This window comes from Pseudopipra pipra, chromosome 13 (assembly GCF_036250125.1).
Source record: "Pseudopipra pipra isolate bDixPip1 chromosome 13, bDixPip1.hap1, whole genome shotgun sequence".
In the NCBI taxonomy this organism is placed as follows: domain Eukaryota; kingdom Metazoa; phylum Chordata; class Aves; order Passeriformes; family Pipridae; genus Pseudopipra; species Pseudopipra pipra.
This window is the reverse complement of record NC_087561.1, coordinates 2411299-2426649: the sequence shown is the minus strand read 5'-3', so window position 1 is coordinate 2426649 and position 15351 is coordinate 2411299. Positions and strand designations below refer to the sequence as shown.

At 52.1% G+C, this 15351-nt stretch overlaps 1 protein-coding gene across 3 annotated transcripts in view; it reads right to left on the bottom strand.

Moving 5' to 3' along the window:
- FRMPD3 (FERM and PDZ domain containing 3) overlaps positions 1 to 15351 on the bottom strand; it is a 59471-nt gene that overhangs the window by 6544 nt on the left and 37576 nt on the right. For all 3 annotated transcript variants that reach the window (XM_064669593.1, XM_064669595.1, XM_064669594.1), the window contains 2 exons: positions 5653 to 5797; positions 436 to 1260 (listed from right to left, as the gene is read on the bottom strand). In XM_064669593.1, coding sequence (XP_064525663.1) covers positions 436 to 1260; positions 5653 to 5797 — 970 coding nt within the window. The remainder of the gene's footprint in view (positions 1 to 435; positions 1261 to 5652; positions 5798 to 15351) is intronic.

Sequence of the window (15351 nt, the reverse complement as noted above, 5' to 3'; positions counted from 1 at the left end):
GGCTGGTCCCAGAGTCACCCATCTGACAGCAGGTTTGCCCTGTGAAGGGCTCATACCCTGCAAAACCCGTGGGAACCTTCAAAGACTGATGGCCAAAGGTACCAGCTGAGTGGGGTCACAGTGGGGAGGAACTCATGCTCACAGTACTGGTCTGTTAGTGACTCACCCCAGCATCGTGGCATGTGGACCACGGCAGATATGGGATAACCAAGAGACTCCTTCAGCCACTGCCAAGGAGAGGAGTCCCACCTCAGCTTTTTAGAAATCTTCTGAGCAGCAGCTTGGCTGCTCCTGCTAGAGCCTGTTGCCACAACTTAGTTTTTACTAGAAGCTGCTCCACAGTCCCATAGGACGGGAGAAGGAGACTAAAGGGAAGGACGTACAATAGGAAAGAAAGGCTATAGGGAAAAAAGGGAGTCACAGCCACTGAAATACCTGCTGTCTGCTGTGGTGGGGGATGAGGGCAATCCTCTGAAGCAGCCAGGGCTTCCAGTGCCTGCAGGGTGGACACAAGGGCATCATCCAGCTCTTGGGCGTGGTCCCGGACCGTCCGTGGTTGCACGCTGTCTATCAGCGTGACAGGGATCTCATCGTAGAGGATGCCACAGAGGTGCCGGCCCTGCTCCTGGCTCTGGGCAGCTGCCGCCCGGCGCTTGGGGTCATCCTCGTCGGAGCTGTTGTCTCGGAAGCCAGGAGGAGGGGCGGCGATGGCGGGGAGCAGGGACGTTGTCTCGTCTTCTTCCTCATCGTTCCCGGGAGGGGGAAGCGACATCAAGTCCACCATGTTGTCCCGGGTGGTGCCAGGCTTGCCCCCCATGCATGAGGCCAGCCGGCTCTTGATTTTGGCCTGGCAGGACTCGCAGTAGAAGTGCGAGGCGTCGCTCCGCAGGTGGGTGTCTATGGTGTGTGCCCTGGCCCTGCTCGCGTGCCTGTCTTGGTCGAGGCCATCCGGGTCATACTCGTTGGCAGTCCCGTTGTAGCCTTGGCCAGAGCTTTTGGAAGTGGGGTCAGATTTGGTCCTGGGACGAGTTTCCTCAAAAAAAATCAGGTTTTCATTGATATCCGTGCCGCTCTCTCTTTCCTTCCTCTGCTCTCGCATGTGCAGGTAGCAAAAGCGGATGAGCTCCGAGTCAGAAGCCCTGGTGGTGGAAGGCCCGACTGCTCCGGTGACAGTGGCAGAGCCACCCACCAACCCGTTCTCTTTCTTTCCCACGTGCCCTGCCCCGGCAGGCCGGTGGAAGTTGTGTGCGTTGATGTAATCTAAACCAAAAGCACAACAGGAATGTTAGCAGCAGCACCCGGGGGAAGGAAAAATAGCATGGGGAAGCTCCTGCTCACCCTGGAGAAGCACCCATGTACTCTCTGCCCTCCATTCCTCAGCAGGCTGGACTGCAGTGGGACACGTGTGTGCCCTGCAGCACAGCCAGGCCACCTTCCAAAAACCTGCTGGGCTATCTGCCCAGGGAGAAGAAATGTCCTGCATGTACAGACCATAGAATTATCAAATGGTTTGGGTTGGAAGGGACATTTCAAGGCCACCTAGTCCAATCTCCCTGCAATGGGCAGGGACATCTTCAACTAGATCAGGTTGTTCAGAGCCATGTCCAACCTGACCTTGAATGTTTCCAGTGTGTGGGTCTCTCAAGAGGAAAGGGATAAGCCTGAGAGGTACCATGTGTGGCTACCAAGAGCAGGAGGGAACTGCTGACACTGAAGACAAGGGACCTTCTGGCTCTGAGATATCAACCCCTTCCTACAATAAGAAGAAAAGAGAAGACACGGAAGAGGCAGAAGGGAGAGGAACATATAGAGATTTACAGGGTGCATGTGGAAGGTGGCCAGCTCAAAAAAGCCCACGTGGAAGGAGCTGACTTGCCTTTCTTTCCCTAAATGAATAAATCTGGATTCCCATTAAAGAATCCCATTAAAAGAGTTGTTAAAGTGTATTAGTGAAGCCCTTAGGTGTGGCTGAGCTGCAGTGATGGTGGAGGTCAGAAGAGCCTAGAGGGTGGCTGGACAGGATTTAGGTGCCAGCAAAAGCCCTGTGACACACTAAGGTAGCATGCCACCTGCTCGTGGGGTTTGCTCGATTATTTCCAAAATTATTACATGCTATAGAGTTTAATTATATAAATTTTATAAAGCAAAATATCATGACATTTATGATAAAAGAGTATTGACTTTAAAGCTTTTTCTTTTTGATGAGGAATTAGATCAATGCCACCATGGACCACCAGCACAACTGATCAGTGCCCTTGCACAGACAGCTTTGAGGCATCAGAAATACTGTTCTGTTCCTTCCTCTCCATCTCCCCGCCCATCTCTTTTCCAGACTAACCACGGCAAATTCCTTTAACCTTTCCCAACAGGTCTGTTTTCCTAAATGTCTCAAGCTTTCTTACTGCTCCAGGCAGGATTCTCTCCCTGTTAGCTCCCTGGGAAAATGCCTTGTATCTGTGCTGCGTGACAGCAGCAAGGACAAGAAGGAAGATGCCAGTAGGTTGCTGGGGGCAGAGCTGGGCAGAGCCAGAGGAGGGCTGGCCAGCACATCCAGCACTGACACAGGGACGCAGGTGCCACATCACTGATCCACCAGCCACATCCAGAGGGCAGCAGGAGCAGCCTGGCTGCATGCACCAACAAGAACCTTCAGCCTCAGTCTGCCAGCTCACTCGTTATATGGCAAGAAGAAATTGTCATAATTTTTGCCTAACAATGGCCAGACCAAGCAGTGCTCCTCAGGAGACTGCTAAATGTGGTGCAGTATTGCCTTTTGGGGAGGCATCCAATGTAGTTTGGCTGTGTTTAAGTGACAGACACACCCCCAGCCCCCTGTCCCTTGCTGCCCACGATCCATGTGTTATTTCTGTCTGGCTGATGGCTATTGGATCAGGCTGGCTCTGAAAGAGCCTGCTGCTCTTGCTGTGAAGCATCTACCTGTGACAGCCTGCCCTTGCTCACTTGGGCAAGGCAAGTGGCTGAAATACTGCTTGGCCAGTAGTCCAGCCCTCAGGAGAGGCATCTGTCTGCATTGCAGGTTGAACTGTGCAGCTGTGCTGAGAACGGCTGCCAGGGGATGCAGGTTCTGTCTTATCAAGGATAAATTAAATCAAACAAATCCTAATTAAATTCATTAGCTCAACAAATTGGACAATTTGTCTCCCCAAACACACGTTTGTATTATACTGTTCATCACCTGCAGTGCTAAAATCCCCACTCAACCCAAAGTCTCTTTCATTTGTGGCCATGCCAGTGCTCGGAAATGCTGTGTGGGGGAACACATGAGGGGACATGTGGGATGTGGCAGGGTGGCACAGGCTGAGGCAGAGGCTTTCCCAAACCCACACACCTCCAGTGGATCATGTCCATGCCTCACTGGCTGCTCATGATGAGCCAGGGCCTGCTGCTGAATGGGGCCAAAGCCCTCAAATCCATAATCCAGCTGCTGGATGCTCGGGGGTAAAAGTTCCTGAGAAAGAGCTGAGAGAGCAATTAAGGGCAGAGAGCTGCTTGGCTGACAATGGCTCCTGGTGGGAGTGGGGGAGAGAAGGGGCAGGGACGACGGAGGGCAAGGCTCTGGCATGTGGCTCCGCAGGGAAATGCAGAGAGATGGATCTAACTGACAACACTGGGACAGCCTGTGCATTTCTAAAAATGTCTGCAGTTCAGCAGGAGGTTTTAATGGGCCTCAGGGAAGATGGATGTGCTCCTCTTCTAGGTAAAAGCATGGGCCAAGGCTTGATTTTACATTTAAGATGCTGGCACAGCCTGCCTGCAGCCTGGGAAGTCAACTGTCTGGGCTAACTTAGTTCATCCCAGTGGGGCTTTCTTATCACTCCTGCAAGGATGTGCTAATGATCAGCAGTCCCTGCTCCCTGTGATCCGCCCAGCTCCTGACAGCTCAGCCTGCAGCCCTTTGAGACCAGAACTGTGAGCAGACTTTTCCCAATACACACTAAATTCACTCCTTCTGAAGGACTGCTGAGCAGCTGGGCCGAGTGTGCAGGGTCTGCAGGGAAACTGCTCCACTCCACTGGTCACAGAGGTTTTCACTGCACCTCTGAGGATAGAACAGGCCATCCAGGGAGGGGCTGGCTCAGACCCATTGCTCCACTGCTGTCCTACCTAGACTGTGACTCCCCCCTTACCCCCAGCAGAGTGACACTGGCTTCTTGAGATTGTCAAGAAAAGGGTAAAGGCAGAGGTTTGGACCACACCCATGAAGGAAAATCTCCCCAAGAAAAAATCCTGGCTATTGTCATCATTGCTAGAGTGCAGAAAAACACCACTTGCACCCTGTGGGTGCCACCAGCCTCCTTCCAAGCCCTTGGGTATGTTCTGGGATGCTCTCCCCACCCTCTGACTCCCCACAGCCATGTGCCCCATGTGTCCCAGTAGCCCATGTCAGGGTGACATGAGCCTGGGAAGGACCACTCTGATGATGGCCAGTTAAGTTGGAAACATCCCCTGCTCACAGCAAAATGTGCCTGAATATGTTCCCATAGGGCACCCAGAGCAGGGAGTACAGTGACAGCTGTCAACCAGAGCCACAGGGGAAGAAGGAAAAGGAAACTGTGCTTATACTCACACCATCATCAACTGCCAGGCCTTTGCCTGGATTCACTGAGGTTGCTGCAGGTGCTTTCTTGATGCCTCTTGTGAGGGTGTCCTCCCACATGTGCTGAGTCTGTGTCCAAGTGCCTTCCCCAATGGCACCAAGTCGTCTCCCAGGGACCCTGCTAACTCTCTGCACTCCTCCCACCTCCCCAAGCCAGTCTCACCTTGAGGAGGGAATTTTGACACCGCCAGCTAAACTAAAAACTTGCCTGAAGCTGCAGCTTCACTTGGGAGGTCTTGGGGCAACCTTCCATAGAGCTCTGGGTTGGTATTTTACCCATATTTTGTATTTCCCTGTACAAAACACATCTGATGTGAACACCTGCATGGAACAGCAGCATGGCTGGCCCTTGTTTGAAATCACTCCTGAGAATCACTGATCTTTCCTGAGCATGACTCACACCTGTAATCCATCCTCAAGGAACAGCATTGCTGCCTGTCAGGACAGAACCTCTTGCTGTGCCCAGACCAGCCTTCTGCTCCTTGCATCAGGCTGAAAAGCTGGGACATCAAAGTTGCCTTCCTGATTTGGGAAATCAGCAGAGTAGCCATGCTTGCAGACCCCTGGGATGGAGGCAGCAGTATCCAAAGGCAGCAGGAATGCAGTCCAATGAGTGTATACCCTCACGCAGGTCCCTGGAGCTGGGATGCCATCCAGGGAGTGTGTGCTGCATCCCTGCGGCAGCACACAGGCTGTTCTGTGAGGATCCAGCATTTAGCTGGCAGCATTACAGGTCTTCTCAAACAGCACCTCCTGGATCTGCTCCAGGAGTTGCCAGAACAACACTCACAGCGAGTGTTTGCGGCTTGAGCTGACACCACAAGCCAGAGCTTATCCAAAGTGAGGACTTGTGTCCCTGCTTCTTGCTTTCTGGTTAAAAGGGAGGCTGCTTCTTCTCGGGGTGAGTGGGAGCAGAGGGGAGATGCCAGAGAAACCCTTCACCTTCCTAATGCTGCAGAGCCCTGGGTGGAGGGAGGAGAGGGAGGGGGAGGCTGGGGAAGGGGCTCGCACAGAAAGCAGAGGCTGAAACGTACCTGCCTTGATAATCTGAGGCGGGGGTGGCTGGCTGGGGGCCCTGGACAGGATCATCTTCTTGGAGTCCACCAGCAGACGGCAGTAGCCCGCGATGAGGCAGGCAAAGTTGGTGGCTTCAGGCCACTCCATCAGCAACACCAGTGGCTGGAAGGCAAGAGAGGCAAAGCACATGAGGGCCACGAGGCTCAGCTGACAGGGAGAGAGCTCCACAGGGGCTGCACCAGTCACTGGTGTGACTGGTGAGCTGCTGGCACTTTAAGCACTCGCACAGGAAAAAACCAGCCAGGTGCACGTCCTTGCTCCAGCCCACCCACAAGAAAGCGCCTCGCTGCAGCTGTGACTCCTGCTTGCTGACTCCCCTGAGGATGAGGAAAGAGCTGGAGCCCCACTGGGCACAGGCTGTGTGTGGCAGAGCCCCCACACAACTGCCTTCTGATCATTTGTCTGCCTTTTGATGCTCTAAGCCTACCTGCAAGCACCAGTTTAACCTTGGGAGCTCAGGGAGTTTGTGGAGTCTCCAGCTGCCAGAACCCCTGTTCCACTGCAGGCACCACGTCTCCCCCCCATAAACTAAGACATCTGCTTCCAGCAAGATGCCAAAGGGGCCAAGCCCCATTACAGGCTCCCCCAGCTACCACTCTGTGCCTGTGGATCTTATTTAAATCTATCCCTTTGGAAAATTAAATTTGTGCTTGGGAGCAGATGGTGTCTTCTCTTTTAGGAGAGCGTTTATTCTCATGCTAAAAAAGATCTTTGCTTCAAAGAGAAATAAAAATCAGACATGATCTGTGTGACACATGTCACCTCACGGCACAGTCGAGCAGCAGACAGCACAACTCCCTGACTCCCAGCTTGTCCCAAGGAGAAGACGAGCTATCCTGGGGAAGCTGTTGGGGTGGGATTCACTCTCACCCATCCCAGTGAGGTCTCCTATGCACTGCTGGGACCCCACACAGCTCAGTCGAGTGGTCCATGCTCGGCCTGAGCCCCCAGCACTGCTCAAGGCAGACCCATGAGATGGAAAAAAAATTGACAGTGCCTTCAATAAAGTTATGTCAAGGCAGCTCCTGCCCTCATCTACCCCTTACACAAAGCACCCCTACCCAAAGGACCTTTGTACCCCGTTACAGGGCTTATCTGAGGCAGCTGGGGGACGTTTAGCTGCTGTGTCTCAGGCTGCCCCTCCTGCCATGCCCGGTCTCTTGCACACTGACAGCCCTCCAGGACTCTGAGGAATTCATTTACCACATTCAGGGCACACCAAGCCTGTTTTAAAAACCACTTAAGCCTACGCAGTGTGAAAAGCATTAAAGCTATTTTGGTTTTCTTGTTTTATAACCACAGGAGGTTCCTGGTACCCACTGGCCAGTTCTGTGCTCTGCTCAATATTTGCTTTTTTAAGCCACCAAGCTGATTGTGGCAGAGGAAGACCCGCCTTAGGCCAGCACGTCACACTCTGGACCACACACTGCAATAAACTTGGGTGTGAAGACATCAGCCCTGGGCAGAGCTGCATGTGATCCCCGAGCCACGCCAGCCCCTGGCAGGGGCAGATTTTCCCTTGGGCCAGGGTAAAAAAGTTCCCTCTTTGGCTGTTGTGCAGGAAGAGAAAGGAAAAGAAATAACTTGATGTGGAAGAGAAAGAGCCTGACAGGTGAATGTCCTCTGCTGAGAGGCTCTGCCACTGCCCACTTGACAAGGCTCTTTCTGCATCTTGGAAAATAAACCTGAGATGACACAGATCAAAGGGAAAGTATCAAGATAGAGTAGTGAAGAGATTCTCCACATAACTTGAGGGAGGCAGGCATGCAGCGGTGAGGGGGGTGACACCTCCTAGCCCAGCTCCAATCTCGACACAAGTGATGAAAGGAAACCATGTGTTCCATTTCTGTGTCTGAAGCACCCTTAAAACAAGTGTCTTGGCTAAGCTTCCTTGGTTTTTTTCAAGCCATCTGTTGAATGGAGAGATATTTGTGCATTTTCCCCCCTCTGTTTTGTGGCAGCCGATGGTTGGAGTGCAACAGTGAGGAAGGGAACAAACCCCAGCGGGAGGGAGGCAATGGCTGATAAACATCCACTACCAGGAGAATAAACAAAGAGGCCAAGGTGGGTTAAGAATTCCCTTCCAAATGGAAAATTAGGAGGTAGTTTCCACCACGTGTGAGTCCCACACCAGAGATTCACAGCCAGCTTTTGGGTACACCAAGGCAGAGTGGCACAGAGTTGTGGACCCTCAGTGCCTCCCTGTCAGCACTCACAGTCCAGCCCACAGTGCAGCCCCAGTACCCCAGCTGGGTATCTTCATCTCTGAGACCCATTCCCAGCTTTGCTCAGCTTCCTCTGCTTCAGGATTTTTCCCACCCATCCTGAGATGGGATGTAGGTTCTTGCTGGCAAGAAGCAGCCCCTGTCCTCCTGAGGATGACAGGACTGAGGTACAACCACCCTGACTGTAGTTTCTTGCCTACAAATGAAACAGAAGCACCAAGGTGCTGTGACCTCCCTACCAGGTGTCCAAGCAAGTCCAGCCTCCAGAACAGCTTCCAGCAATCAGTGCTTGGCATGCTGGGGTTAACTGTGGCACTCTGCTCTGAAAAAGAGGGATCTTAATACTGATTAGCATTACAGCTTAGAATGGGGTCTTAGAAATGATTACTCTCACATCTTGACAAGGAAGCTGCGTGAAAGTTCTTCTCTAATTGTTAAGTGTTCAAATATTGTTATTAGGGATTAAATCACTTAAGCTGCAGCACTCTGGTGATCTCCACACGGCCTGGGAGCCCACACTGCTGGGGCTCTGTGTCCTGCTGATGGATTATGGGCTGTTTACAAAGACACTGAATGTGAGCAAAGCTGTTTCAGTCAGGCTGTGCATCTCCCCTGGCCTTGGCAGCTTCTCTGCTGCTCACTAAGAGAGGTCTGGCCATAACACTTTTCCATGCAGGGTTACAAGACAGAATCTCTGTCTCACCTAGGTGGTTTTGCTAAGATTGCAACAGCTCAGCTACCTTTGAGACATCCACCCTGTTGCCACAGCCACTGGTGAAAGTGGCCAGCAGATTTGAGAGTGATTTATGGGGTCAAGAGGCAAAGAGGCAACATGATCACAGCAGCCTTGTTTCATTGGGAAATCAGGCCACAAAGAGGAGGTATCAGGGATGGCAGCTAATGGAGATGTCATTTTTAGGCATCAGCAACCTTGGTCACCCTGCTCCACGTAGGAAAAGCAAATGAGACCGTGCAGAGACAGCCAGGCACAGGAGAGCTGAGCAAACATTGACTTTGTGAACAGATGCATGAAAAATTTCCAACTGATGGTGCTAAGGGTTTTAAATGGTAAATTCAGGGCAGCTTTGCACGGAGCTGCTAAAGTAAGAACCACGTAGGGCCGTGCTTTGGGCTTCCTTGTGATACCCATGGCTTGCAGCAAATGGGATTGACCCCCTTTCCTTTGGAAACATCCTGCAAGAAGCAGCGAAGGCTCATGCCTGTGGTCAGGACTGGCCTGGTCCCCAAGGGCTGGTGCACTTGAGGTGCACATGCAACACTCCTGTGTCTTCCTGCAATTGTTTTAACTTGCTGCTCAATCTCAACCAAACCTGACAAAAAGGCAGCAACCTGGAAGAGCATGAATCTTCATAAGTTTTCTAAACCCAGTGGTGCAGTAGAGCAGAGAGACTTCTGTGAGCAGCTGGAAGGCAGGGAAGGATGCAGCAGGAGCAAAACCAGTGCCATTCCTCTAAGACCCTGCTCCCTGCCCTGTCAGCACTGATTCAGATTCCCAGTGGGATGCCCAGGGAAAGGTTCGTCTCTGACCTGTAATATGCCAACATGTAAAGAAGGTAATTTTAAAGAGAATGCTCTTTCTACATCTAAATGTGTAATACCAGCCTGAAATTATTGGTGTTTTGTCTTTCACTCATAATGGTTTTCTAGATTTTCTAGGCCTTGTGAGGAAAGGACACTTTTTCACTCCAAGTTTCCTGCTCAGCAACCAGTCACTCTGGAAAGTAAAACAAAATACATTTATACTGGATGGAAGAGACAACTTTTGCATTAGCTTATTAATGATATAGTGCTTTTTCTATTATGCCCTACCTTTAAATCAAACCTCAATGTCCTTCTGGAGGGTATTGTCTTGTTCAGATAAAGGCAAAGGTTTCATAGAAGGACATTTGGAGGAAATTTTATGTCCAGGGTTATGCTAGAGGATTTTAATAGTCCTCATATTTAAATTAATTTATGACCTATGCAGGAAAATCTATGCATATGATAGCCCTTAAGCTTATGTGCATTTCCTTTTAGTCTCCCCCCCTTTATCATGTGCTCTGGGTCTTACCCTGCTTTCTTTAAAACAGTGCAGTAGAAAGATGGGAGATGAATTTACATAATTTATGTTCCCTGGTTTACTTGAGGTGCACTGCCAAGTTTATATAATATAGGCACCCGTGCCTAACGAGACAGCAGTCGATTTTTCACTTCTACATTGACCTTTCCTTGTCTCCCCTTAAGCATTATTAACTCAGCTCTATCAATACCAGGCTGCTTGTGATTAGGACCACAATTTCCCACCTGTTGATCAATAAATGCCCTGCCTTGGTCTGCAGCAGACCTGCAGGTCTCTCCTTCCTTAGGGTTCAAGAAGTTGCCACCTCTGCCAGGTGAATGCCCTCCTTGTGCCTTGCAGTCCTACAAAACTGGATGGGGAGGTACCTCTAGAGACTGCAGGCTTGTGGGGGGGTCTCCTCCTCTCTGCTTCAGTGCTGGTGCTGTGTCCCCTCTCTGTGCTGCTGTGTCCTGGGAAGGTGCAGGACAGCTCCCCATCCTGCTGGAGCTGCCACCCTGGCTAGCTTTCATCTTCCCCCCGGCTACTCAAAAGGCTCGGGGGATTTTTAACAACCAGAGCCTGCTGGTGCTTTTGGCATCCTCCACATTTCCTATCTGCTGAAGGAAGGCAGCTCTCAGGCCTCCCCAGGCTGCAGCACACCCAGGCTCCCTTCACGCCCACTGGGTGCCCGAGGGCTGCTTGTTTGGTTGAGGAGTTTTTAATTTCTTCTTTTTTTTTTTTTTTTTTAATTCCTTTTTAAGCGAACAAATCAAATTTGGCTTTGAGGGGCTTGGAAACTCATCCTCTCCACGTGTTTTCTGACTCTTGTGTTTCTGGCTGGCTCCAGTCTTTCTGGCTGGCTCCCGTCCTGGGTGCCTGCAGGCAGCGCTTTGGGTGGCGCCGGGGCTGGCACCACACACTGGGACGTGCTTTGCTTTACATCCCACTGCTCTGCTTTACATCCCACTGCTCTGCTTTACATCCCACTGCTTTGCTCTACATCCCACTGCGAGCGGGAATCCGCGCCCGCCCCTCCCACCCCACCTACTGAGCCAAAGGAAATCTCAACCCCTCCTTCTCTCCCACGAGGTGACAGTGTTTCAGCACGGCTTAATGCAAATAAAGACGAATCCAGCGTAAGGAACCAGAGCCTCCAGGTCCATCGTCACTCTGAAGCCTTGCTCTTCATGGAAAAATCTGATAGGATTCAGCCACTGTTTGCACAAGCAGGAGTAATGTTGGCCTCGCCTGCCCTTGTCAGTAGGATGGGGCTCCCCACAGTTTTCAGACCACAAGCTGGCAAATACACAGAGGCCATTGGCCTGGGCACCCATGGCATGTCCCTGCCACGCTCAACTGGGGGAGCACCACTGGGTTTGGGGCTGGCTCCAGCAGGGAGGGCTCGGAGGGGTCACCATCATATCTCCAGTGAGAGGAAGGGGCTCCATGGCTTCTTCCAGGGGGAGAGGGAAAGGCTGAACCCCAGCTGTGCATGGTATTTATTTTCATGGCAGGCTGGAAGCACACTGGGGGCCCCTGGGACACCAAGATCAATACCCAGATTCCAGGCACAGCAGCAGCCAGGGACCTTTGTGAATTAATTTTGCCTTTGTTTTCCTCTGTCAAGTCTTGATCTCGACTTAAGCACTGGCTGGCTGCAGGCCCTGCTGGAGACTGAAGTCAATTACCCAGATGCCTTTGATTGAATTGTGCCTGTCCAGCAGCCAGACACCCTGTGCTCCTGCCCCACAGCCCCACACAGGGACAGGGCACAGCCTGGAACAGCTCCTCTTTCAAGCTGCACACACTTGTTTTTGGGCTCAGGCGATCCAGCTGTCCCCCAAACATTCTTCCTTCATTCTCATTCAGGGTGCTTCAGCAGCCTTTTTTCCAAAGTCAAGACTGTTAATAAGAAAAAGCCCAGCGGTGTGTAGCTGTGTAAATCAGAAAGCAGAAATGCTCCGTTGGAAAAGGCATTTCAGTAAAAAACAAACCTTTTGTTTCTGCGGGAGCTGCGGAGCCACACAGCCAGGGGAGCCTGGAGCTGAGGCAGCTCTCCCCACACCTCCTGCACTGGGGAGCCTTGGTGAGCATGGTGGGCAGTCATCCACCCCTCTGTGCCCCTTCAGGGCTGCTGGGCTTGTCCAGGTGCCAGGCAGGAGATGCTGACACTGTCCTTCCTGGGATACTGGGAGGTAGAAGAGGACTGCACTGGGGAGGGGAGGAGATGCATGCCTGAAGCCCAGTTCTGAGCTGGAACATAAGCACTGGCCACTCTCAAATGCTGGTCCCAGCACTGCCAGGCAGCAGGAGGGGGAAGCCCCTGGGAGATGCAGGGCCCCCTGAGCCCCACACAGTGCCCCCTGCACAAGCTGCACTTAATGCATAAAAATTACAGGAGACACCTTTTGCCACCTCCCTGCCCCCAGCAAATCTATGAGCTTCAGAATCAATGCTTGAACACCAGCAAGTCCAGAGCGCAGGAGGAAGAATGGAGAAGCAACAGCCACAGCAGAGAGGAGACTTTGCCAGGCAGGAATGACCACGAAATCCTGCAAAACACCTGCACCACTCAGGGCGGCTGGGGGAGTGCTGTCCTGCCCCCAGCTACAGGATGTGAACTTTCTCAGCATTCCCAAGCAAACCTGCCCTGCTCCCTCGTGACTGTTGAGATGAAACTTGCTCCTGTCCTCCCAGCAGCTCTCACGGACCTTGCAGGGAACAAAAATCCTTCTTGGAACCGGTAGCATAGGCCTGGAGGCTTTTGTTCCTCTGCTCCTCTGTGAGGGGTCCTGTCAGCATTTGCCCCCTCCTTGCCACACTCGCAGTGGCAAAAAGCTTAAGAAGGCAAAGCAGAGGTACCAGCAGAGGTACCAGCCCTGGGTTTGTATCCTAAATGTGCTGTTTTAAACAGAAACGGAAGCCCAGGCTGGAAAAGCTCCAAAACAAACGAATTAACTACCTAGTGAATAATTCATAAGACAAACACCATTTCTTTTTCTCCTAAAATAAATGCAAATGGTTTACCATCTCCTCAAGCCTGCTTGTTACCTGAAAATCTCCCTCAGCTCCTTCCTGGTGGGTGAGTCTGGGCTGTGGTCACAGGCCAGTGGGGGATAAGGACTGGCTGGTTCAGTCAGGGTGTTCAGACCTCCCAGCCGATGGATGCTCCATGACCTGACCCCTTTTTTTAACTCATCATTTTAACTGCCCTGAGAAACTCAAGATGGCCTTTCTGCACAAATCCCTGAACCATCACTGACCATCTGTGTTTCCACAGTAACCCAGTGAGCACCTCGTACGGATTCAGGCTGGGAGCTGCCCCAGCACCAGCATCCCACGACACAGCAGCACCAGGCACAACAGCCCAGGGGGACACCCCCTCCTGCACTGCAATCCATGGGGCTCCAACAGGCTTCCAAGGGTGATATGGATTTGACAGGTCCCCAGAGCAGTCAGGACACGACTTCGAGCACAACCCTCTAATGGTTTGCGACTCATGCCACAAACAGATTTATTTGCAATCCAGGGCTTTAGCCAGCGACACGTTCAGTGCAATAGAATAATTGTAGAAAGCAGATTAGCACTGCGAGGTAATGATCTTTTTGCCTGCTTTTCTTAGCCTGCCTCATCCATCGCTGTCCTGCGCAGGATTAGCATATGCCTCGTTTTGGAGCAGACATTCTGGCTTTAAATCCCAGCCCTTTGGATAAGGGCTAAATGAAGACAGATAACAGCAGCCTCTGTGCTGGCAGGGTGCTGCTGAGCCTGCTGAGATCCACAAATGGGGTGCTCCAGGCAGGCAGAGGGGCTTTGGGTGGCTGTAGGCAGCCGCCTGGAATTTCTCACGGAGATAAAGCCACTGTGCTTGTGGGAAGTATGTGAGCTGGCTTTTCTCCAGCCTTTGGGGGGCTGGACAGAGGGGACACAGGAGAAAATCTTCTCCTCCAGCAGGAAAGGGCTGGTAGTGGCTGATTGCTGCTGCAGAGCATGGCTGAGGGGAGCAGCACAGCGGGATCTGTGGACAAGCTGTGTGGGAATTGCCACCTAATTCACAGCAGATGGACTCCAGCGTCACCTAAGCCTTCAGCACATCTGTCACTCCTGGGGACAGTCTGTGCTGGGGGGAGCAATGCCTTCTCTCACACCAGGGAGGGGACAGCAGCACCCCACCATGAGCCCATGGAGCACAGCCAGTACCACACATCTTCCTGCACAGCTCTGGCACATGTTGGAACAGCCACAGAGCTACGTGACAGCAGGGACAGCTCTGAGCACTCACAGGGAGCCACGGGCAGTCACAGGGTTGTGACCAGCCTATTATTAATCCATTAATATGGTGATTTTATACACACAAATCCGAGGGGTGCAGGCACCAGGAGGAACCAGCAGGGTTACTCATGGTGCAGAGGGTGTCCCTTGGTTATTCCTGCTCTATAAGCAGTAAGGAGGAGACCAACGGGCATCTGCACGGCCCAGGCAGCTGGAGGGGCTGGGCAAGGAGGGTTTCCACCTGCCCAGGCTGCAGTAGGGGAGGTTGAGGGTTTTGAAGGGTTGGGACAGCCACAGCAGGACACCAGGACTTAACTGGGCAACAACTGACCTCAGTGGGATGCAGAAGAGGGAATATTACAGATATTACAGTTGACCAAATACCCACTGAGTTATGAATGCAAAAACATGAGGCTGTTGGAGGGGAGAACTGAAGCAGAGGGGATGAGGATTAATGTGGCTCTGGCAGAGGCTACTGGGGTGTTACTGCAGTTCAGCAGATCTACTGGACCAGGCACAGTGGCAGCAGGAAAACAGACGTGGAGGAATTAATGAGCCTGGTGGGAAAAAGTACTAAAATCCACCGGGACAGAAGGCAGCAGAAGAATCCTAAACAAATCCACCATGATTACATCTGCAAGACTACAACAGAAATGGTGCAAGGAAAGGGCTGGAGAGAGGGCTGGGGCTTAAAGACCTTGTAGGAGATGAGGAAACACAGAGGCAGTAGCAAAGCAGCTCAGCTTCATCAGTCTCAGGGGAAAAAGGGATGAATGTAGGGGCAGCAAAACTGACCCACAGCCAAAAGCTCAGAGGGCTTGTGCAGATACACCAGTGTCCTGCACAGCAGCACCTCTGTGCCCCACAGAGGTCCTGGCTCCACTGTGCCAAACAGCCCCTGCCAAGTACTGCTCCTGTCTAACTTAGCCCAAATTCACTCCTACCTCTGTCCTGTTGAATTCAAGGTGGGAGAAGAGGAGAAGATGAGGTTTGGCATTTATCTGTAATATCTCTGCCTCTCAGCTGTCCTTCCCCACGGGGCAGGGAGGCAGTGACACAAAGGATGCTCTGGAGCAGGCACAAGGTTATCTGCCTTTGAG